Genomic DNA, 25,663 nt, shown 5'->3' on the forward strand with positions numbered 1-25,663 from the left:
GAGCTAAGTGCAGTTTTTTCTGTACATAGGAGATGCTCAAAGGGAGCACTGTTTTATTTTATTTATTTATCATCGTTTTAATAATACTGGAACCAGCGACGAGCCTACATGCAGTGAGATCAGTCAAAATCCAAAATCCCACTTCAACAGGGAAAGTGTAATTCTTTTAGCAAAGAAATGTAATGTAATGTTTCATTTATACACACTTTGTAGTAAAAAGTCAAATGAATAAAAGTCAGTAGTCAAATAGAAACATTAATGGCATTATATACCCATGATAAACAGAAAATAATCATAATTGATGGCTGAAAATGCAATTCCCATTGGGTGTAGGAGGTTGAGGGGCGCGTTATGGAACACACACAGGGCTCTACGCTAAGCTTTTTCACTAGGGGCACGGGTGGTGCCCCTAAATGAAAAATTTAGGGGCACAGAATATCTTTTAGGGGCACTTTTTTAAATAACAATTTTACCATTATAGTGCAAAAAGATATGTCCCTCCTGCCTCATTACTGTGGTATTTTTATTTAACATTCAAGTGTTTTTGTTTTCAGGTTTGTATCTTTTATAATGAACCAACTCAGAAACTGTGTGTAAATCACTAATAGAACAAAAACAACAAACTGTGACATACACACACACTAGCCTAGTTCCCAACAGTCATGAAATACACTCCAAATAGAACTCCAAAACTTTCCTGTAAACATGTTGTGACCTGTGTATTTACCATGTGAAAAAAAAATTCATTAGACATTTTCGTTTTCTAAGCAGATATATAAGGGTATGTATCTGCTTGTCTAACTCCAGGGTAGATGGCAAATAAGCGAATTTCCCAAAAAGTTGGCTTGTTCCTTTAAGGATAGGGCTTTTCTCTCACTCACTCAGACAGACAGACAGACAGACAGACAGACACACACACACACACACACACACACACACACACACACACACACACACACACACACACACACACACACACACACACACACACACACACACACACACAAACACACACACAGGCAAACGTACACACCACACAGTAGCAAATGTTGATCCACAACATCCTGTCTGTTAATTGAAAGTTGTACAATAAATCCTGCAATGTGACTGGGCACAACTAAGTAAGCAGGAGCGACAATGATCACGTACAACTGTCATGCAGCATGACGCATAAACACTCTATCTAAAGCCCCTGTGTGTGTGTATGTTTATGGACATATTTATGTGTATGTAGTCCGAATCATAGAACCTCACCACAGACGACAGCAGGGCAAGTGTGGCTGAGGTGGTACTTACTTGTTTAGTGTGTGAGAATCTATGATTCCAACTACATTATTTTCTTCTTGCGTCTTTGCCATTCATCTCCATTGTATTGTGGAGTGACGGCAGACATCTCTACGGCAGATATCTCCAAACCTGGGTGAATCACACCGAAACTATCTGGATGGATAGATAACACTCTGAGCAACAGAGCAAGGGGGAAAATATGTTTAAATTGTTTTATATTATGGGTGAACTGCCCCTTCTCAGCTATAATGAACACTTACCAAGTCAAGTCAAGTCATGAAGCTCTGAGAGCCGACCAAAGTGCTGTACAGTAACTACAGCATTAAAAACTATAGACATAGTCACACAGTGTAACAGAGGACAATACAAAATGACAAAAGACAGGATATACAGTCAATACAGTAGGACCACAAGACACTAGGAGTACACAAAGACTTAAGACTATACAACAGCCGACAATAATGGTAAGACATACAGTAGGAGACTAGCCGATATGTTATGGCAGTAGGACTATGCAACAGACATAGGTAGGACATAAGACACAGGGAATGACAATAAAGTAACTGGACACTGTACAGAACACAGAACAGCAACACAAGGGGGACTGAGTAAGCACTAGGCTGACAGAGACAATTGTAGCAGTGGCGGCCGGTGGGTACTTCGCCACTAGGGGCGCTATACCAAACATTTTGCAAATGTTTGGTAAAAAAAGCCCAACACAAACACGCACAGCTCTCTCTCTCTCTCTCTCGCTCTCTCTCTCTCTCTCGCTCTCTCTCTCTCTCTCTCTCAGATGATGTCAGATCCATTCAATAATAAACACATTTGTAAAGCTCGTTATTTTAAACAAGTTACCATTCATTGTCTGAGTGGTTATGTCCCACATGCGGCGAAATTAGAGAGAGAGAGAGAGAGAGAGAGCGAGAGAGAGAGAGAGAGCGAGAGAGAGAGAGAGAGCATTTTAGTAAAGTTACATTTTCAACAAGATTGCTGCTATTTAAACACTTCATGGAAACGGGGTAACGGTAACCTTATGTCGACTGTAGTATTGTATGACCTCGACATAACGTTTAAACGTTAACGTTACTCCGTTTCCATGAAGTAATTATAAAAGTGGCCAGCTAAGATAACGGAGCTAACAGCTAGCAGTAGATGTAACGTTACAACGTTATGCGGCATCAGTAGACAACGTATCATGTATTAAACTAGAGTTAAGATCGCTAATCTACCTTGTTGTTGGCTTGTTGATAAAGTATATCCACTCCATGGCATTGTCCATCCAGCCTGTGTTGATGTCCATCCATTGTTGTCCCTCCACATCCATATAGCTTGTTGTTAGCCAACAAGCTGTGTGAGTGAAGAGCTGTGTCTTTGTCCATTTCCGCCTCGAACAGCCTGCAAACTACCTGGCGTTCTATCGCCATGCTCTAAGACAAACTCTAACCTTAACCAACTTTGAAAGAGTGCCTAAGCTTAACAGTCTAAAGAACTTGCAGTCACGGTACGCTCGTCTAAGACAAACAGCTGCCTGCATCATTCTCACAACAACACAACTATCTCCACCGACCAACCTAGGAATAACCTAGAAATTGGATTCGGCCAATCAGAGATCGTCTCTGTGAAATTCTGCTACGGAAAAAAATACTGGCGTCGGCCAATCAGAGAGCGTCTCCGCGAAATGCGGCTACAGATATTCTTGACGCTACTGGCTAGACCGCTTCAAATCGCGCCCGGATTCCAACATAATAGTCATATTTCAACGCACAACGCGTTATGCACTGATTGGCTGTGACGGATAAACTGTGACGCGCACTCAGAGCGCTATCGCGTATAGCCCGGGCCGAGAAATACGAAAAAATAAAAAAAATAAAAAAACGTGATGTCACTTCCTGCTTTGGAAAACGCGTGTTTTTTAATTGCGATAATAACGTTATATTGTGCATTGGAAACACAAACATACTTAAAATGAGTAAATATTATTAATTTTAAACATGTTTATATTATTTATAGGGCTATAAAACTAAAAACTAAAAACTTATTTTTCTTGTTCTGTCATATAACCAGGGTAGGGCCTGAGGGGGGGCGGCGCCCGAGCGCCCCTAGTGGCGAGCCGCCACTGAATTGTAGAGAGAATGGTAAGGGAGTGGGGATTAATCCTAGCCAAATGCTATGGAGTAAAGATGGGTTTTGAGGCGGACTCAGTCTTTATTCCAGACGGGAATAACGGATCGGTGCAATTTACTGCACAACAAGTTATTTTTTACCTTTTTTGTCTAATGTCCACCATAGCTATCTGACCCCTAGTTGCATGCTGCACATCCACTTTGTCACGTTGCAGAGGAGCCTGTCTATATAGGCTGTGGGTCACCAAGGCCGGGTGATGCTGGATCAGGGACCAGTACTGAGAGCGCCGCTGGCTCTGTGGCTCTGCAGCTGCATGCTTCTCCGGGAGCAGTCCACGCCATGTAAAAAGTCGCACGCCTGACATATCGGCATGTAACTCGAGAACCGAGGCACGGATCTTGGCGATTCAGATGGCATTCGAACGGCAACGAACATCGCTTTAATTCTGTAATTTATATGTTCGGCGAGAAATGCAGTCCCGAGCCTTCAGATGCTCGCAAAGGGCCGTGAAACTGAAACTGAAAAACAATGAAACCCCGGACATTTGCATGAATTTATAAACCCCCCCAGACGCCCCGGACAGGGCGTGAAAAGAGGACATGTCCGAGCAAAAGAGGACGTTTGGTCACCCTGTCGAAACTGGCCCCTACAAATGTCCTAACCCAGTTGTACAGTAAATGACCAAGTATGGCTTTGTCAATATTCCAATGTACAGTGTACAGTGTCTTGACTTATTGGTCTTATATTATAAGTATATTAGCGTTCATATTAAATGATAGAGTAGCCTAACTATAGAACATGAGTCATGACGTGTAGGACAGGCCTCTACAGATACTCCTCCACAACAACACGGTTTCTGTAGAAACTGAACAGGGCGGACTTGACCAGCAGGGCGGCGCACCTCCCGTGTCACTTCCGTGTTCTTCAGCAGCCGGCAGGCGAAAACTTCCCAGGGAATGTTTGTTTGACATCTTCCAATCGAATCTATATACATACTTTGCTCAAACTATTATCTAAATGTTCCGATCAAATAACCGAACATAGGCTATAATACTATTCGTTGCATTTGGAAGAGTTTGGCTGGAGGATTTGCAGAGAGCAGTTGTTGGAGAGGAGCACCGGGAGCCATGGAGGACGACCGGGAGGGAGGAGGAGAGGAGACGGGAGAAGATGAGCTCCTGCTGGGAGCCGTGGGTGGCGACGGTATGCTTATGTTTTATTGAAATAGTAGACTTATTGTTTGTGTTTTTGTGGTTGTTTACGCTACTTTACGCAAAACATCAGCGCCTTACGTGCGCGCGTCCGGTTTCCTGATTGTTTTCAAATGGACGAAGTTATTATATCTTTGACCGAAACTCAGTTCAGTCCTACTTATTAATAATACTTTTAATAACAACAATGAATGTCGCGAGATACAATACAAAGTAAAGTAAATTCGCTCTGCTGTGCTGCAAAACAAGTGTTATTGATTGATCCCAGCAGGGAAACAGGCCTCAATATGACAACACCGAATAATCATCGGAATGGCCACTGACGTCACTCTGAAACTGAAACTTTATTCTGTAGTAGGCGATCAAATCAATGTTCTATATTATTCTCCATTCACTCTAAGCAACTCGTCTGTGTGGCAATATGCCAGAATCATGGGATGATGGGGTCTGTGTTTGGAGTTCTGTATCCGCCGTTTCTTTATCTATAAAACCAGGTTATTGATGATGAAGCTGCTTCACTCTGGTTTGCAATTTATCACTGCTGGGCCTCAAATCAAGGAGCTCTTGATCGAGGTATTGATTGATTGATTGACAATCTGGGTTCTGTAGGAATGATATGGTATTCTATATTTATTTGGTATTTCTTTCTGCTTCTGGCTGCTGAGCTTCTGGTAAGAACGGTGTGCTCCTCACTACCTGTGTCCTTGTTGATACACCTGTGAGTCTGTGACCCTCTAAATACCTAACCAGTGCTGTCAAATCTAAAACCCACCACCAATGTATTATAATTTTATTTATTTATTATTTAAACAACAAATTTATGTTTATTTTGCAGCAATTCTTTGTCGTTGCCAACTTGCCACCATCTTTAGTGTTACAGATTTCCCCATTCAAAACGACCACAGTGATCCTTCTCATGTTATAGTCGGAGGTCTCTGGATGTGATGGAGGAGTGCACTGCATATTGAATGCACACAGTGCAGAGTTGCAATTCAACTGAATTTACATGAAATGGCCACAAGAGTCGACCTAGTATTTTAGTATAGTATTTACACATGCAAAAAATATTATGTCTCGCTCTGTGGACATAACAATGCAAAGCAATATACCTGATACTTAATGCAATATTGTCACTCAAAACAGTTGGTTTCCGTTTGTGATTATTAACCTCCACTCTCTGTCAGCAGCAGGTCTCTCTGCTCATGGAATGGTATATGTCCATATCCATAGTCTATAAACACTACGCAAAGGGGGCGACATGTTGTTGGCACAATTTGAAAAATCACAAACACGTGTCGTGTACTATCCATGCTTCACAGCTTCTAGCTTCCTGCAACAACTCACTCCTTGTGGGATTTCAGAGCGGGTTTTCTGTTTCATTGGCACAAACGGGTACTTTTGGTAAAAGAAAATGATCAAATAAACCAAGCACGCTCAAAAACCATTTGAAACAAATCTAACTCGCATACATCTCTAGTTACTACGGTTTGGACCATCTATACTATCATCACTATTACTACTGTCTGATTGAATCCTGCCATTCACTACTGTATTATCACCATCACCAACAACCAATCTATTATTATTATTATTATTATTATTATTATTATTATTATTATTATTATTATTATTATTATTATTATTATTATTATTATTATTATTACATAAATAAATGGTGTATAAATATAGTGCTTTTATCCAAAGCGCTTTACAATTTGTTCTTCACATTCACCCATTCACTCACACATTCACACACCGATGGCGGAGGCGACCGTGCAAGGTGCCAACCTGCTCATCGGCAGCAGTTACAGGGTTAAGTGTCTTGCTCAAGGACACTTGGACACGCTGACCGCGAGGAGCTGGAATCATGGTTAGAGAAAAGGTTATTGGCTGCACACGACAGCTGCCTTCATTAGAAGACAAGTCATCAAAATCAAATGTTTTGCACATAAATAGACACTTCAGATAATCCTTCAGAACGTTGATCGGCTCAGCTGACCGACGATAACATCAAAATGACACCATTCACCATCGCAGCCTATAATAAGATAAGATAAGATAAGATATTCCTTTATTGATCCCCTTGGGGAAATTCAAGCATCATAGCAGCATGGGGGGGAGGGGGGGGGGTACAGGTAGTAAAACAACACAGTGTACAGGTAGTAAAAAACAACACAGGCAGTGTAAACAATTTGATCAATATGGTCAATATAATTTACTATCTGACTAGCTGAAGAAATATTCACATTATTCACAGTGTCACATAAGGTGCAGTATGCATAAGGTAGTGTTATAATTTACTATCTTATACATTATAACAGCATTGCATTGGCCTATCAACCGGTTTTAATAAACAAACAGAAACAGTAGCATGTGCATTAGGGTGCATCAAATTGCAACGCAAACATTTTATCTCAACATATCAATCTGTCTGGGATTGCATTTTGTTCGGACACACAAACATTATTTGTGCAAAGTTTGGGAAAGATTTGTTGAGATTTAGAGGTAGCACACAGCATGTGAAATATATGAAAATGGGCCCTTTTGGGCATTTTACTAGATAACACGACGAGGCTATTTAAAAAAAACGGCAAGAAATAGTTTTTGAGAACTTTTTTATTTTTTTAAAGATTTTTTTTTTTTTTAGCCTTTGTCGCTTTTCATGGTCAGACAATCATGACCGACGGAGGAGGAGGAGAGGATGAACGGGAGAAGACGTGCGACAGAAATGGGAGTCACCGGGAGTGGGAAGCGAACCCGGGACGGCCGCTTCCCACTACATGGTGACGTGCTACTAGAGCGCCCCAAGAACAACATTTATTAACCCCAACATTTAGCCGCATGGAACCGTGACAACAAGGCTCCGGTCAAACCTGGCCGCTTGGCATGCAGTTGCGTGTCGCAGTTGTACATCATGCACGGCAAGATCTGGCGACCACTTGGCAGTTTGCCGCCAGTGATGATGATGATGATGGCATCTGCATCGGTTATGCTGGCGCCCCCAGACCTAAGGCCAGGCTGCGGCTGCTCTGGCGGGAGGCTGCGCGCGTCTATATTTTCTACAACGGAGTTCGGCGATTTGCAAATCTGATTGGCCACTGACGTTTCTGGTCATGTGACATGTGCGCCCAATAGCGTGACCAGCTGTGTCTTTGCCCATTTCCGCGTCGAACAGCCTGCAAAGCACCTGGCGTTCTATCGCCATGCTCTAAGACAAACTCTAACCTTAACCAACTTCGAAAGAGTGCCTAAGCTTAACCGTCGGAATCAGGGCAGGCGTTCTATCGCCATGCTCTAAGACAAACTCTAACCTTAACCGACTTCGAACGAGCGCCTACGCCTAACCAGTGTAGAAACTTGCGGTCCCACGATTGGGCGTACATGTCACATGACCAGAAATGACACTGGCCAATCAGATTCGCAAATCGCCGAACTGAGTAGAAAGTATTCAGGCAGCCTGGGCGGTGACGCCATCTTGTGATAACTGGAGATATAGTTGGAGAGCTGGACCCTGTGGTGGTGGGTGATGGTGGAGTTGGGTGTATTGAGTAAACTGTGATGCAGAGCCACACAGGCCAAGCTATTTATAGGCCCATCCCCCAAGAAGTTGCAGGTGCAAGAAAATGTTTTCCAAACGGGGTAAAATGTGCGGGAATATGGCAGCGGACAGGTTCCCGTGCTTGAAATGTAACAATGTTGCAACCTTGTGCATGTAACTCACACACACACACACACGCACGTACACACACACACGTCACACACAGACTGTCCTCCCCCAACATGGCCTGCTGTTAGTGTGTGTACGTGCGTGCATGTGTGTGCGAGCGCACGCACGTACAGCATCTTGTAGATCAATTAGGCTATGAAAAATTAGGCTGCCTCTAAATATAAAAATGTATTAAATAAGAATGGTTTGATTCACTTAAAGGAAAGCTCCAACATTTTGGGAAATTAGCTTATTTGCCATCTACCCTGGAGTTAGACAAGAAGATGCATACCTTTCTCTTCTCTGTGCATGCAGTAGGAGTAGGAAGAGGTTGGGAACTAGGCTAATGGAGGAACCTACTTCCAGTGACTGACGCTAAGCTAGGCTAACGGTGCACGTCTTCCTACTCCTACTGCATGCACAGAGAAGAAACATTTTAGATTGTAACTCATCCCTAATATTAATAATCACGTATACCATGTGTTACAGATGTCGTTGACGACCAGATCATGGAGCAAGGAGCTGTGGTTTTAAGAGGGTAAGTGTGTAGAAGTTACTCGCCCATCATCAACTCCATTTAACTACCTCCTCTATGTGATTTTAAAGGAGCACTTCACCGAAAGCAATATTGATTTATTTTGCTCATAATCTCACACACACACACATTCCAAAAACTGTTTTTTTTGCACATATTAACACTTTCAGTGCCAGCAGGGGGCGCACGATTTAGTGCTTGAATGCCCACCACCCACTTCAATGTTAGCGTTAATAATTAGAGTTGTTCCGATACCGATACTAGTATCGGAAATGCCGCCGATACTGCCTAAAATGCTAGTATCGGTATCGGCGAGTACACGTAAATTCTAGCCTCCGATCCCATGATGTAATTTATCTCCTGCCGAGTCCTGCGGAGAGTGAGGATTATAAAATGAACATGTTTTAAAGTGTGATGCTGTGTCATTTTAACAGCAGATACACTTTCTTAAATTCCATTGTCCCCGACAGTGCGGTGTGACGGGGAGCTCGGACGGGAATCGGGATGTGTTTGGCTGGTGTTATGATAGCATTAGCTGGAAAGATAGCTAGTTGGAACAACATCCGCTTTTAACGTTACATCAAATCAGATGATCGCCTGTCCTTTCTCCAGGACCTAACACTGTCCGTGACCGTCTATCAACAATAATGCACCCACGGTGAATTGTATTTAAGTTAAGTAGCTACGGACTAGCGTTAGCTGACTATTACTAACGTTATCTTAATGTCGATGCGGGAAGGCGAGCTAGGTCAGTTAGCTTAGCTTGATAACGTTACCGTGTCTAAAGTTGGTGCTATTCACATAATCCAGCAATAATGGCTGCAGACCTGCAAGCAAAGTACAGCAAGTGCCAAAGGATAAGAGTCTGAGGCGGAGTTTCAAAAGAGAATGTTGAATATTTATTTTGCATCAAAAACCACAACATGAACGTTCTATCTGCCACTAGTTTACAGACTGAATAGGGTATATCTGCAGAGCCACTGAGTAGCGAGTGCAACACCGTTTAATGTCCGTGTGGATCATTGGAGTAGGGTATATCTGCAGTGCTGCAGCCCATACTCATTGATTAATGATACTAATACAAATCTATACAATCACCTGTTGTTGAATAAATACCATACGTTCTAGTTATTACTAAAAAACAGTATAACAGTATCTGAAAAAAAAAAAAAGTATAATTTATATAATTTAAAAAAAAAAAAAATTTTATGCACTGGTATCGGATAAATATCGGTATCGGCCGATACCCAAAGCTTAGGTATCGGAATCGGATCGGAAAGGGAAAAATGGTATCGGAACATCTCTATTAATAATAGAGCTGCCGCGATTACCGCGGTATCGCTGTTACATCACGCCCACCGCAAGAGTAGGCTGAATACCGCGTCACAGCTGTTTTTTTTTAATAATAATAAAGTACCCTTCTCTCGTTGGGCTTGCGGCTCTGCAGATATACCCTACTCCTCTATCGAGGTTCCAAGCGACCCTATTGGGTACCAGAAAAGTCATGTGAAACATTGCAGACCACTGATTGGTCAGAAGAGAGACGCGTCACACGTTGGATCGTCTTGCAGTGCTTTTACTTCCTGAATCTCAGCCATTGATCAGAGCTCAGTCACAACACGGCTAATATACGTTAGCTCCCACCGGAGACCGGAGTGGATTACCGACGTACCGTCGCTCCTCAGGGAACGAGGCATAATGATTTTACTGCAACGAAATGTTATAATAAAAGCCCTTCGTTCCATACACTTGTCTGATTGAAAACTTTATTAACAGACCGCAGAATGGGTACAACTCTGCACGCTCTGAGCAAAGAAAGGAACTGAGATATGAATTGAGTAACGCTTGCCTTGCTATGGTCCGGTAAATACGAACGTGTAACTATATAACGTAATGCCACAAAACGAATGCCTTTGTAATCATAAGTAGTAACGTTATAATAATAATAAGAAGAAGAAAGGGTCGGGGGGTAACCGGCGGGCGCGTCGCTACCACCCCTGCCCGCGACACAGAGGGGATACTTCGAATCCGTGTTTCACTTTTAACGAATGCGTGCTTGCCGAATCCCAAACAATATTCATGCTGCAAAGTCATCCTCTAAAGATAGACATTTAGACTAGAGGCAGGCTATATGCTATAAAGAGTAGACTACAAAAAAAAATGCATTCAAACTTTTTTTTGTGTGTGTGCGGTTATAACCGCAGCGGTAGGAAATATTTCGCAAATTTGTGCGGTAAGGAAAACATCAATACCGCGGCAGCTCTAGTTAATAACGCCTAATCTATGTTTTAAATTATGGCTATGTGTCTAATCTGCCCGTCGCTTATCAATGACTCATTTTCCAGTCAACATTGTCGAAGCAGATTGTTTTTTTTATCGGTTCATTTTCGTTTTATAGCATTTTGAAAAGCCCTCGTTTTCAAGGAAAATAAAAAGATTCCATGATATTCTAGAATACACAAAAACGTTGTAATTTTTCTGCCTATTTATGAATCGTTTTCAAATAAATGCTAGATTATCGATAGTATATGTGTACGTATGCACGCTATATAGGCGATCTGAAAAATCGATTCTCTGATTTCCTCAAAGCGATCGCGCACACAGACAGATCACACATAGGGCGAACGCTGAGATCTCAGCGAATACAACTCTGATTATCCCAAGACTTGTAAAATAGATTCCTTACCTCAGATCAGATGTTCTCCAAAAAGATCATTCCAATTCCTGATCGCCATTCCAAAAATCGATCGCTTTTATTGATCCAACGCTACATACTGTAAACACATATTCCACGCTGTTCTGAGGGTCCACAATGAATCCGATCGGCTCGGGTTACATGCCTGAGAAGTCAAATGTGGATTCCGGATTTTTCTTTTCTCATCCATTTTCATGGAGTCCATTCCAAAAGGGTGCATTACCATCTGGGAGACGATAGGGGGCAGTTTTTTTCACATCTGAGCTCCTGATGGGGCTGGTTTACCAACGGGAGACTCGGTTGATGAAATATGAATTCAGATCGCTAATAAGAAAATAACACGCTAATTGTCGTGGTGGGCATTCAGGCGTCGGGCTGATAACACGTGATATCACGTGGTGGGCACTGAAAGTGTTAATTTTGTTTGGTGGACATTGAATCCTTGTGTTCTTGTTAATTACGGCTCAATGAAATGATAAGGTAGCAGTCCCCTCTATAAGACAAGGTGTTGCTATTTTTTCATCTACATCATGAGGATTCAACGTTCCCGATGACCGATCACTGGTGGCCATAATCAAACAAATTTACTCTCAATAACTGTCAGACTAGATTAATGTATGCAAAACTGTTTTGTTTTTTGATGTGTGTGAGATTATGTGCAAAATAAATCTGCATTGTTTTTTTTTGTGAAGTTCAAGTGCCCCTTTAATATCCTCTTTTTCAAACTTGATGCAATATTTGGCACCTGTGTAGTGGGGTATACTTTCAAGCCTTTTAGTAGCACTTCAGTAGCTAATGATATGGAAGGTACAGGGTACTTACTGTATAATAACATAGAAATAACTTAATTACTTGGTAATGACAAGTAGCCTAATTATTAGTAATTATGTATGAGTGCTTTCTCATGTACTGTACCTAGGTAAGCAAGCCTCTACAGATATTGAGCATCGTTTTTGTAAAATGTCCAGTGTCACTGGTAATACCAGCAACCCTAATTGATGCGAGCGACCCCAGGAACGGGACAAAGACATCTCATTGGTTATTGATGCAGGGAGCTGTTATTTTTGGCCAATCACAGGCTATTGTCCTGCCATGTGGTGTTCCAGGGGCCAATCACAGGTTTTTGTCCTGCCAAGGGGTGTTCCAGGGGCCAATCACAGGTTTTTGTCCTGCCAAGGGGTGTTCCAGGGGCCAATCACAGGTTTTTGTCCTGCCAAGGGGTGTTCCAGGGACCAATCACAGGTTTTTGTCCTGCCAAGGGGTGTTCCAGGGGCCAATCACAGGTTTTTGTCCTGCCAAGGGGTGTTCCAGGGGCCAATCGCAGGTTTTTGTCCTGCCAAGGGGTGTTCCAGGGGCCAATCACAGGTTGTTGTCCTGCCAAGGGGTGTTCCAGGGGCCAATCACAGGTTGTTGTCCTGCCAAGGGGTGTTCCAGGGGCCAATCACAGGTTGTTGTCCTGCCAAGGGGTGTTCCAGGGGCCAATCACAGGTTGTTGTCCTGCCAAGGGGTGTTCCAGGGGCCAATCACAGGTTGTTGTCCTGCCAAGGGGTGTTCCAGGGGCCAATCACAGGTTGTTGTCCTGCCAAGGGGTGTTCCAGGGGTCGCATCAGAAAACTAAGACCACCATCGCGTTTCTCGTCAGAGGAATGTCTTTAGAATAGAATAGAAATACTTGAATCATCCTGAGGGAAATTCAAATCCCTCACAGTAAACATTTAGGTAGACAAAACAATTAGTCACAAATAAGCATATAAAATAAGCCTAAGAATAAAATAATAATAATAAAATACGGTCCGGGATTTACATTTCCTATGTTATGTATATACATTCTAATATAAAATATACAGTACAAATGTACAGAAATCTACAGTAAGTGTAAATGAATAATTTACATTATTATTATTTTATTATTATTATTATTATTATTATTATTATTATTATTATTATTATTATTATTATTATTATTATTATTATTATTATTATTATAAAAAGTATTAAATGCAGCTTAAAGCTGCTGCTCCCTCTGTGGGAAGCGTTAGTTTCACTGTGTGGGCTTGAAAAGTGATGCAGGGCTTGTTCTCTTTCTTCTCACTCTTAAACTCACTCTTGCTCATTTCTCTGAAGTTGCCTACTGCAGCTTTAACTACAAATAATGTGCCTACTTGTCCCAACTTTAACCAACCTAACCTAATAGAATAGAAATCCTTTAATGATACATAGGGAAATTCGGCACTACAGATAGCTCACATTGAACATCGATAAACATGTAGGTAGTCAATAGGACTAAAATAGGAATAAGAATATAATAATATTAAAAATAAGAATAAAGAATAAAATACGGTCCGGCATATACATTCTAAAATCTTAAATATACAACTATCCAGCCAAGAATATACAGTAAATACTAGGGATGTCCGATATTATCGGCCGACCGTTATTATCGGCCGATATCGGCAGTAAAATGTGATATCGGAAAATATCGGTATCTGTTTAAAAAAAATAAAATAAAAATAACAATAGGTGTTATATATATATCCAGTGAAATTATTAGTTACCTGAAATTATTCAGTTTTTTTGGGGGGGAAACCCTGCATATATATATCGGTATCGGTTGATATCGGTATCGGAAATTAAGAGTTGGACAATATCGGAATATCGGTATCGGTAAAAAAGCCAATATCGAGCATCCCTAGTAAATACAGTAAATGTTGTACAGTAATAAGTGTGAAAATGTAAAGTGAAAGGTGTCCAGGAGGATTGTGTACTAAACACAAGTCTTCGGGAAGTAATCTAACCGAATCTTCCAGCTCTCTTGTCGTACACCGTATAATGGTGATGGATGCTGGGTCGTCCCCCACCGTGTCTTGCGCTCCACAGGTACGTGATCGGGCGGATCACCACGCAGGACCCGGAGAGACGCGTGTGCAGCGAGGACCTGGGCGGGCGTGCCGACGAGCAGCAGGAGCCGCGCATCAAGGAGGTGGTGGAGCAGCTGCTGAGGATAGCGGACGAGATGAACCGGAACGCTGAGCTGCAACGGTAGGACCAGGGTTCGCACCAGGTCCTGGGCGTGCTTGAAGTGCTAGATTGTAGTAATCCTTTCATATTTTGGATGTGCTTGTTGAAGACACTACCTGGTTTACAAACAAAAAGCCAATGCAACTTATTTGAATTAGGAATGTTATTTCTTCTTCTCCCCCATTGAACCGTAACGGAACCGAAAAGTGTGATATGAACCGAACTGTGACATTTTGTGAACCGTTCCACCGCTGATGTCTCCTCTCTCTGGTCTTGGGAAGGGTAGAGTACAGATTCAGATTCAGACAACTTTATTGATCCCATGTGGGCCAATTCCTTTTTTTTTTTATCCACTTTTTCTCCCATTTTTCCATATTTTCTCCCATCCCAATTTCGTATCATCCAATTCAACCCTCCCCTGTCACAAACGCTGTTTCTTGCCTCCCACAAGCCGGCTGCAATGTGGACTAAGTCATACATGGCACAAGTCCCCTCCGGTACTTGAGGTAACAGCAGTCGCATCTTTTCACCTGCGCAGCTCGATCTCTCAGTGTCGAGGAGTAACGCGTGGGAGGCTCACGCTGCCCCCGACACTTCCTGATTCTACTGCGCAGGCGCACCAACCGACCTGTAGGAGTCGCTTGTTCACAACGTTCGATCCCCACCCTTCAGTTTTCCCTCCCCGTAATACGGCCAATGTGTATTACTGCGGACGACCAGCCAAACTGAAAAACAATGTGGAGAGCTGGATTCGAACACGCGAATCCTAGCGTCTCCACACTGGTGGCGAGTGCCTTGCCCACTACACCACCTAGCCGCCCCATGTGGGCCAATTCCTATTGTAGCTTGCACGAGTAACAAAAACAACGACAACACTGCAACAACAATATTCCATGCTATATACACAGTCCAGTAAAAGTTAAAACAGACAACTAGGTGTAAAAGGCTACTTAAAATGACTACGGTCTGTGTTTAAAAGTCTGATAGCCGAGGGTACAAAAGATTTAGCGTAGCGGTTGGTCCTACTCAACGGAACGTCATAACGGCGGCCAGAAGGCAACGACAATAACCGCTGAGACGGAGCGTGGAGGGGTTGATTTGTGATGCTCGTCCCCTTCTTGACCACCTGGTCCGTCCAGAGAGAACATGGGTCTCTGTTTCACTTCAATTATTTTGGAGCACACTTTCACAATATTCTGTAGGCTGTTCTTATCTTTAATAGATAGGCCACTGAACCGGCAGATAAAAGAAAAAGTTGGGAGGCTTTCAATAAAAGAACCATAAAAAGTGGACAGATCTTCTGGGGTGTTGATTGTGGTAGACCGGCAAAACGGCTGGAAGCATCCACCTCTTCTGGTGGATCCTGCTGGATGTCACTCACTCACGCCTAGTTGATAAATATCAGAACATGGATACAATTTTTTATTATTATTCATAATACATGCATGAAGGCAATATATTTGGAATGTAATTCATTACAGCTGATCCAACACACATTCAACAGCATATGAAAATAATACCATATTAGATAACATTTTTGAAATACAGTAGAATGAATTCGGATTGCATGTTGGTATAGCTAGTTCGATCAAGCAGTGATCTGTAATGCCTGGGGCGACTGCAGGCTTGGTGATAGCACACTGCTGAATAGAAACTGTGGCTAAACAATGAAGACACATTTATGCTCTTTTCTTTGGTCATAGACCTGTTTAACCTGAACTCCTGAGTAAACAAAATACAATAGGTTACAAATTTTTTTCAAGTAGCCTAATGTTAATCTAGTTTTTGGTGTTGCATTATGTAATGCCAGTCAGCAACCGAATGTAGCAAACGGAGGGATTATACTAATATATAACTAGTCCAGCAAAGTTACATCCTATTCATCAAGTCTCACAATATTCGCTAACGTTAGACAGATGGAATACATCTAAAAACATAACTGACAACTTACCACAGTCATGGTTGCCAGTGTTTCACTTTCTCCTCTCTGTGCGATGCCGATGGATGGGATGGCCGTATCCTTCAGAAAACGTCTCAAGGTTCGGTTTCTAGGTAGCATTTTTTTCATAATAGTCATCTTGTGCAAAATGCTCTGAGCAAACACGTGCATTCTTGATTATTTATATTGGTGTGTTGGAATTAGAGTTGTTCCAATACCAGTATCGGAAATGTCTCCGATACTGCCTAAAATGCTGGTATCGGCGAGTACCCTCTAATTCTGCGCTCCGATGCCATATGACGTAATTTATAAACAACACGTGCGGTATCCTCCTACTGAGAGTGAGCATTATAAAACAAACGTGTTTTTAATCGACCGTGAATTAAAGTGTCAATGCTGTTTGTCATTTTAACAGCAGATACTTTCTTAAATGCCATCGTCCCGACAGCAGTGTGATGGGGAGCTCTGATGTATTCGCTTGCTGGTGTTATTAGCATTAGCTGAAGAGCTAACCGAAAAGCTAGTTTTAGCTTTAACGTTACCTTGGCTAAAGTTGGGGCTATTCATAATCCAGCAATAATGGCTGCAGAGTGCCGACCTGCAAGCAAAGTACAGCAAGTTGGCAAAGGAGTATTCCAAGGTAAATCACTTTTTCACCAGTAACGTTATATTGTCTTGTTTCCATCTACCGTACTTTTCGCACTATAAGCCGCACCTGACTATAAGCCGCAGCAGCTAAATTGAATGATGTGTACATATATAAGCCGCACTGGACTATAAGCCGCAGGTGTTTTAATGTTTAATTACCATATGTAAGGGTTCGTGCACAGAGGGGATTGTCACAATGCTGTCGGACAAATAACAAGAATTAACTCATTTACAAGTTGTATTAAGTTTAGCAAATAAGGGAACAGATAAATAACATTTCAATGCAGTAAAAAAAGCAATATTTTCGGGTTTGGTCCACATATAAGCCGCACCGTTATATAAGCCGCAGGGTCGAAAAATGGGGGGAAAAGCAGCGGCTTATAGTCCGAAAAGTACGGTAACCTAGCTTGCGTTAACTGCTAGCTCATGCTAACGTGGCTAATGCACGCAATTAATGACATAATGCGGACAGCCATGATACCGGTGACAATGTTTAGCTTTTAGTGCCAAATGATAAGAGTCACAACAACCTTTCCGTGGGTGAACTCATTGAGCATACATTAATACGAATCTATACAATCACCTGTTGTTGAATAAATACCATTACTTTATAGTTATTACTAAAAAACGGTATATATAAAACGGTAGCTGTAAAATTATTATTATTTATTTTATAATTTATATATATATATATATATATATTTTTTTTTTTAATGTATGCACTGGTATCGTATTGGTATCGGCCGATACCCAAAGCTTAGGTATCGGAATCGGATCGGGAAGGAAAAAATGGTATATCGGAACATCTCTAGTTGGAATCTATGTTCAGAGCAAGTAGCCATAGCTTCAACCGGTTTGGATCTTTAGTTGGAATTGAATGAAACGAAAATGTAAACCTGGCCTCGATGGTTTCTTAGCACAACTCTTTACAACACACAGAGGCATGATTGTAAAGTTGTGATTTATCTAGATACTACTACTATCTGATGATATCCACTTCACTCAATGAAAGCGCATCCTACTAGTCACATTGGCTTTATTGACGTTAGAATGGGGCTTTCAGAGGTGATGCGTGAAATCACTGCGCCCAGACAGCAGTGGTTCGGCAAAACACTTTTCAAATTATATATCTGCTTAGAAAATGAAAATGTTGAAATAAATTAATTTTATTTCTTCACATGGTAAATACATAGATCACAACATGTTTAGAGGAACGTTTTTTTGGAGTGACTGTTGGGAACTAGGCTACACTGGCACACCTACTTCCAGTGAATGACGCTAAGCTAGGCTAACAGTGCGGCTGTTCCCTAAGCCTAATGCATGCACAGAGAAGAAAATATTAAAAAAACAAAATTTATATTAATATTTGACCCCACAACGATTCGATTACGATTCTTCAGGCAACGATTCAATGCATCATGAAATCTCTTCATTTGACCACGATTCGATGCAATTCGACCTTAGGATCGATGCATTGCGATGCATTGTTACACCCCTAACTCCACCACATCGGAGTACATACCACCATCGAAAACAAGGAATATGAAGTTGGGGTAACGTTAGAATCTTGTGCCTGCTGTATTTAAATCCAATGTCCCTATGCTATACTTGCTGTTGCTAACTATTAGGGATGGGTACCGAATTCGGGACTTTTGAGTAGGGCTGGGCGATATGGCAAAAAATCATATCGCGATAACGATATGATAATGTTATCATATTTCTCGATATCGATAATTATCGAAATTGTTATAAAAAAATAAAAAATGTAAACAACAGATGTATGTTTATTTTGCAGCAATTCTTTGTCGTTGCCGCCATCTTTAGTGTTACATCCCCTCACACTCCAGTTCTCAGGCTGCAGCTGGTTTAAAAGCGAAAGTAAACCGGCTTCTCTGCTGGCTGTGGCTCCAGGGGAGTTGAACTGTTCTGGCTCTGCTAGTTTATTTTCGATCTTTTGGCACTTTTTTGGTGGACAAACCACCGCACATGTGCACTGTGACTCGTGACTGGAGTCTAGCTCTGCTAGCACACATAGCCTACTGTGTACAGACGTTTCAAACTGTATTTTAAATTAGAAAGCAAACAAAATAAATGGACAAGAGAAAAATAAATCTCAATTTGGTCAGTATTGTCATTTGGACAAGCAAAGCCATTACTTTAAGTTGCAGGCAAGAAAGACAAGTCTGTCCACTGTCTCTGGTTTTAAAACTGCCCTGTTGCACGGATCAACTCAGGCCTCACAGCGTGTGTGCTACAGCATCACCCGAACATATTCACCATTGACTTGTTGTGTCAAAAACGTAGGCAAACAGCCACAGATACACACACACACGGAGGCCCAGCCAAAACAAGGGGTCGAATGCAATGCGAATGCAACAGCGTTCACCCTGATGTAAACAAAACAAGTCATTGATAAGAGACGGCCATATTAGACACATAGCCATAATTTAAGATATAGTTTATGCATTCGCAAATACGAGAGCTCTGTCATTGAAGGCGCTTGTCGCGGCTCATGCGCATGCGCGGGCGTACGCGATAACTGGCGGCGATAAGGTGGGCGTGCTAGCGTAGGGTCACGTGGGCTTAGTGGCCAATCAGAGGAACCCGGAAACCGGAAACCGAACAGCGTTGTAGAAGGCATAGACTTGTTCGGACTGCTGTGGGGGAAAACCAGGTCCACAGCGACTGTGATAACATGTTCTGCTCCTCCTCCTCCTGGCAGACTGCTGAACCAGGTCCACAGCGACTGTGCCCAGGATGTCTTCATGACGGTGGCCAGGAACCTCTTTGAGGATGGCATCAACTGGGGCCGGATTGTGGCCCTCTTCCATCTCGGCTACAGACTCATCTACAATGTAATAACAGGATGGATACATACATACATACATACATACATACATACATACATACATACATACATACATACATACATACATACATACATACATACATACATACATTAGGGGTGCACGATATTGATTTTTTTGACCCCGATACCGATAACTTTCTGCTCCTCAAGGCCAATACCGATACCGATAACCGATATTTATTGTATTATAAAAGTTCTTTTTAAATGTATATTCCTGTAGTTTTGACCTAACCAGTTTATCATGACATGAGCGTTACTACTATGAACAAAACAAAGCCAAGACAACAGTTTTGACTGATAAAGTGACCATATTTATTTTTCCAAATAAATATAATTTGAATCAGAAAATTCACAATCAGTCAACAACTTATAATACATCCAACCTAACAAGTCACCTGCAACATCACCACCGCTACGATGGTGTGTTAAAAGCCTACGACGACGCGCGAGCAGCTAAAGCTGCTGTGAATCCAAAGCCAGCTACAAAGGAACCCGCGGCTTTTGTACCTATTGACGAGGCGTTTGCTAAATTAAAGAAGTTTGACAGAAATGACCCAAGGGCTCAAGCCGCTAGCTTTTAAGCAGTGCTTGGTGGTGCAAATTAACCTGGCTACTACGGAGCAATAAGCTTTAGCTGCTCGCGCGTCGTCGTAGGCTTTTAACACACCATCGTGGTGATGTTGCAGGTGACTTGTTAGGTTGGATGTATTATAAGTTGTTGCCCTTTTCTCTCCTCGTGGAACTTCTGCATTGCATTTGTTACGAATAGCAAGCAAACTTTTTTCCTCTGAAACTATTCCCACACTACTGACGCCATCTTTGTTTACATCCGCGCTGCCTCTGAAACTTACGTGGCTACATCACAGCCAAGAAAGGGAGCGCTGGATTTGTGTAAAATGCCCTCTTCCTATACCACACGCTATCCGTCGTACCACTGTACTGGCAAAACGGGAGGAGCCTACAGTAAAAACAAACGCCCTTCATCCCAATTCACCCAATTTTTTTTACATTTCTATAACCTTTATTTACCCAGGCAAGCAAGTAAGAACAAATTCAGATTTTATTTATTGTCAAAAGTATGCATAATGTTCCACAACAAGAGATATGTAATGTTAATTACCTGAAATTATTCCATTTTTTGGGGGGGGAAACCCTGCATATATCGGTATCGGTTGATATCGGTATCGGAAATTAAGAGTTGGACAATATCGGTATATCAGTATCGGTAAAAAAGCCAATATCGAGCATCCCTAATACATACCGTAAATCCTCTGATAGTGGAGGGTACTCAAATAGAGGACGGGCCCCCTATAATGGCCGGGGGTTTGATACATGCAGACAAATACAGGCTGGCTTCCAATACAAGGTCGCAGTTGGCATTACAGATCATGATGGCTATGATAGCGTTAGCTAAAGCTACTGCATGTTACTGTATCAATGCAACTCAATTCGACTGAGGTAGAGTCGAGAAGGTACCACACGCTAAATCGTCCCCGGACCCCGCAACCTATAGACAGTTTCAACTTCAGTGTGTGAATTACGTTAATCCACCACAGTTTCACCCTGACAAAGCAAATACTCATGTGATCTGTATATGTTTATGTCTAAATAAAATCAATCAATCAATCAATCACAATTACAATTGGCCAGTTTGTGAAATTAAGGCCTGCCTCTTATATAAGCCTCTCTCTAATAAAGGCCTGGTGCTCTTTGCAGCTGAGGTAAATACAAGACCCGTCCTATATTTGAGGATTTACGGTACATACATACATACATACATACATACATACATACATACATACATACATACATACATACATACATACATATTGATGAAAAGGCCAGAGAAGCTGGGAAGAATACCAAATACTGGTATCTTTCCATTTATTTGTCAATTTGTATCATTGCATAAATGAAATACATTTAGCTTTTTGATTTATGCTTTTCAATTACCCAAATTTCAAAATGACAAGGTGGTGAAAAAAACTAGCTAGGTCCCAATTCTTCCAATTCTTTCCACAGATGAATACATACGAACAAATAAAGATGAATACATACGAACAAACAGATGAATACATACAAACAAAGATGAATACATACATACAAACAAAGATGAATACATACATACAAACAAAGATGAATACATACATACAAACAAAGATGAATACATACATACAAACAAAGATGAATACATAGATCGATACATAGGCAGAATTTCTTTTGGGCACCTTTCTCTTGCCCTGTGTGATAACATTAGCATACTGTACCTACACGAGAGGCTAATACAGGAAGCCACCAGTTAAAAGCCCAAATCTGTGATTTTATTTAAATAAATATATATATATATTATATATTATTCTGTTGGGAGGAGGATATGTCGCAATCAGACATGAAACAAAAAAACTAGTTTTATGTCTGATTATCACAGATCGGATTCAGGCAAAATGTCCCGTAACAGATTAATCTTTGGATGATGTAAAAAAAAAAGAGTTCAAGTTTCAAGTTTCTTGAAGATGCTCATTTGTTGTGAATGATCAAATAAAAAAAACTGTTATTTGCTTTGATGTGAGAGTTTCTGCTAATAGTTTACCTCGACTGCCTGGTGATTGTTCTGAAGTTGACTGCCTTTGTGTTTTTCGCTCCGGTTTCCTAAGGCACTGGTAACGAACCACCTAGAACGCATCAGAATCATCATTGGCTGGGTTCTCCAGTTCGTCAGAGAGAGGCTCCACTCCTGGATCCTGCGGCAGGGGGGCTGGGTGAGTACACAGCTGATCAATAATCTATTATAGTCAACTGGTAGTCGAGTACCCCCCTGAATTTTATTTTTGGGGGATCATTCCATTTGGTGTGTGGGGGGTGCTTAATGTCTGAAGAAGTCGACTGAAGGCTGTCGTCTGCGAAAGCATGCAATTGGTCCACTGATGGATACATCTTCATATGTCTAGTAGTGTGTGAAATCCTCTTTTAGTGCCTCTGTGCCTGTTTTCTTAGGCAGTTAGCCACGCTTCTAGGCCTCTTTGCTTTTGGAAAGAATGATTTTGCATTCGACTAAGAGGTTGGCAGTCGACTACGGCTCCTTTCGATCGATTCGATTGGGGTCAGCCCTAGTACACAGATGATCAATGATCTATTATTATAGGTGGGAGTGTCCTTCAGAGAGGGGGGGATAGGTCATGGTTAGCATGACACATCAAGAGAGAATACTATGAATAGCGATGGAGATCGTTTTTTCTCCCCCTGTGAATATAGTATCCTAATGTTATGTTTATAGTTCTGTGGGGTACAATGTAAGAAATGTTCAAAGAAAGCGAAGAGGGCTAATTTAATATTTAATGGACCTATCTCGAGCCCTGCCCTCTTTTTTTGGTCCTCCAATCGCAACTGCCGCTTCCCTCTTGACGATTGGTTGAAGTCTATAGCAATCCAGGAAGAGTGATGCTCAGGTTTCTCAGCCGCCTAGCATCCAACCGAGAGGCTGGACGGCAAACAGTTTTGTTAGTGTCCTTTCCAGTGTCCCAGATACTCGGTGGTTGCCATTCTAAGATAAGATATTCCTTTATTGATCCCCTTGGCTTGGGGAAATGCAGGCAGCATGGAGGGGAGGGGAGGTACAGGTATGGGCAGGGTAATAGTAGAAGACATAAATACAGGCAATACAATTATAGTACAGTAGAAAAGTAAGAATAGGCGGTGTAAACAATATAACTCTGGATATACACACTGTAAACAAAATAACTGGATATACACACTGTAAACAAAATAACTCTGGATATACACACTGTAAACAATATAGTTAACTCTGGATATATTGATTGATTGATTGAAGTTTATTTCAAATATGCAACATAACAAACAAACATCAAGTACAGATATAGCCTTAAGACGTTCAAATAATAATAATGTATACAAAAAAAATAAATAAGAACAAACAAAAGTCAAACTAAATTTTCTTTTGTTTTGTTTTTCATTTACATATTTGAAAATATTCGCAGTGTAAACAATATAGTTAACTCTGGATATACGCATCTGAGCTTCTTGAATTTCTCTTAATTCGTTGCCTGTGTTCAAAAGTTTGCCATGTGGCCACACTGTACCGTATCTGTTCTAATCTACTGCTTTGCCTCATAACTACTCTGTGTGGCGGTTCTAATGTACTGCTTTGCCTCATTCTACTCTTACCAGTAGTAATAGTTATTTTTTGTCAGTTGCACAAGTGTGCTTCCATCGTAGGATTCAGAAACGTCTGTGTTCTCTCCCTGACGTCTGTTGTTCTCTTCTCCCCCACCATCTTTCTCACGCTCTCTCTCCAGGAAGGGGTGATGAACGCCATGTCCCGGTGGAGGACGGTTGCCATAGTAGCATCAGTGGCCTTGGTGGCTGCCTTCATTTACTACAGGAAGATGCGTTGATGTATCGTCGGGGGGGCAGAAAGTGACATCAAGGTATCCGCATCGCCTTATAGACCTGGGCTTGGGGATCCATCTCAATGTTCCAAAACCTGGGCTTGGACCTCAGAAGATCTAAAGGATTCTCCATTTTGATTTTTTTTTCTTTTTTATATCCCCTACGCCTTTTGCCTCCTTCTTCTCAAAACCCAGCGGAGGACAAGGTTTGTGGGGAAACGTACCTCCCATCTTCTCAGGTTGACGAAAAGGACGTAAGGCTATTACATGCAGTTGCCACTCGACCGGTGTACAATCATTCACTACCTTCCACTGAATAAGAACCGTACTGGTGCAGTACTCAGCTGAGTTTAGAGCTTTTGCTGAATGTGTTGGAATATATGACTACATTTTGACTCGGGTGCAGAACGCAGTAGAATCTATTCAGTATTGAATGAGTGCACACTTGGGTGGAAAGGGTAGACCATTGTTCTTACAGGGAAATATTCAGCGTTTTTATATTTCTCTAGTAGGATGGGTTTAAAGCATGGGTTTAAAGCATTCTATTTTTTTTACTCTTTCCATTAGAAACTAGGCATAGTGAAAACACTTGAGCTCATTCTCTATGTCTAACGACAATGAATCGATGTAGAACTAATTGATAAGATAATGTGACATTCTGGGCAAGTATTTATTAGTACCAAGTCAGATCCTTTTATTATTCTACTGCTTTATTGAAATGCCTTATTTTTCTACTGCTGGAGTAAAGTGGCCCTCATATAGTAGCCTGTATGGAGTTTTTAATTTAAACCAAAGATATTTTATAGTTGTACATTTATGAGATTGAATTTATTGTCTTCATTAAAAAAAAAAAGATGCCACTGGGCATCCCTGACACACCGCTCGACTTGTACTGTGGTTATCTGCCTCTGGTCGCCATTGATCCGTCGCCTTCTAGTAAATGTTTTCTTTTATTTGACTAATGTGTTATAATTAAATGTACAGTACAAATCAAATTAACAAATTTCTCTTGTTTCCTTTGATTATTTAATTGATATTCGTCAACAAAATATGGCTGTAATTTAGCTCGTCTTTCTTATTTTGGTCAATTTAATCTTGTTTTAAGAAAACAAGGTTAACATTTTCTTAAAACCAGATTAAATTGACCAAAATCAAGAAAATAAGCTAAATGATCTGCCAGTGGAATAAGATAATTCAAGATAATTCTACTCGATATTGGACTTAT

At 41.3% G+C, this 25,663-nt stretch overlaps 1 protein-coding gene across 1 annotated transcript; it reads left to right on the plus strand.

Annotated features, from left to right (window-relative positions):
- The first annotated feature begins 4,339 nt into the window (after positions 1-4,339).
- LOC311241563 (apoptosis regulator BAX) lies at positions 4,340-25,431 on the plus strand. Its single transcript, XM_084330422.1, has 6 exons — positions 4,340-4,614; positions 8,818-8,866; positions 14,436-14,597; positions 19,886-20,018; positions 22,687-22,791; positions 24,346-25,431. Exons 1-6 carry the CDS (start codon positions 4,539-4,541, stop codon positions 24,442-24,444), a joined length of 624 nt encoding a protein of 207 aa, XP_084186548.1. The 5' UTR covers positions 4,340-4,538; the 3' UTR covers positions 24,445-25,431.
- Positions 25,432-25,663: the final 232 nt, after the last annotated feature.

The sequence above is a fragment of the Notolepis coatsorum genome, assembly GCF_963971535.1.
Source record: "Notolepis coatsorum genome assembly, chromosome: 15".
NCBI lineage: Eukaryota > Metazoa > Chordata > Actinopteri > Aulopiformes > Paralepididae > Notolepis > Notolepis coatsorum.

What these genes read in the sequence shown, in the direction of transcription:
- LOC311241563 (XM_084330422.1), top strand. Translation starts at nt 4,539, where the DNA reads ATGGAGGACGACCGGGAGGGAGGAGGAGAGGAGACGGGAGAAGATGAG. An exon ending in GGGAGCCGTGGGTGGCGACG is followed by an intron (nt 4,615 to 8,817) that starts GTATGCTTATGT and finishes CATGTGTTACAG; the next exon opens with ATGTCGTTGACGACCAGATC. An exon ending in TCCTGCGGCAGGGGGGCTGG is followed by an intron (nt 22,792 to 24,345) that starts GTGAGTACACAG and finishes CTCTCTCTCCAG; the next exon opens with GAAGGGGTGATGAACGCCAT.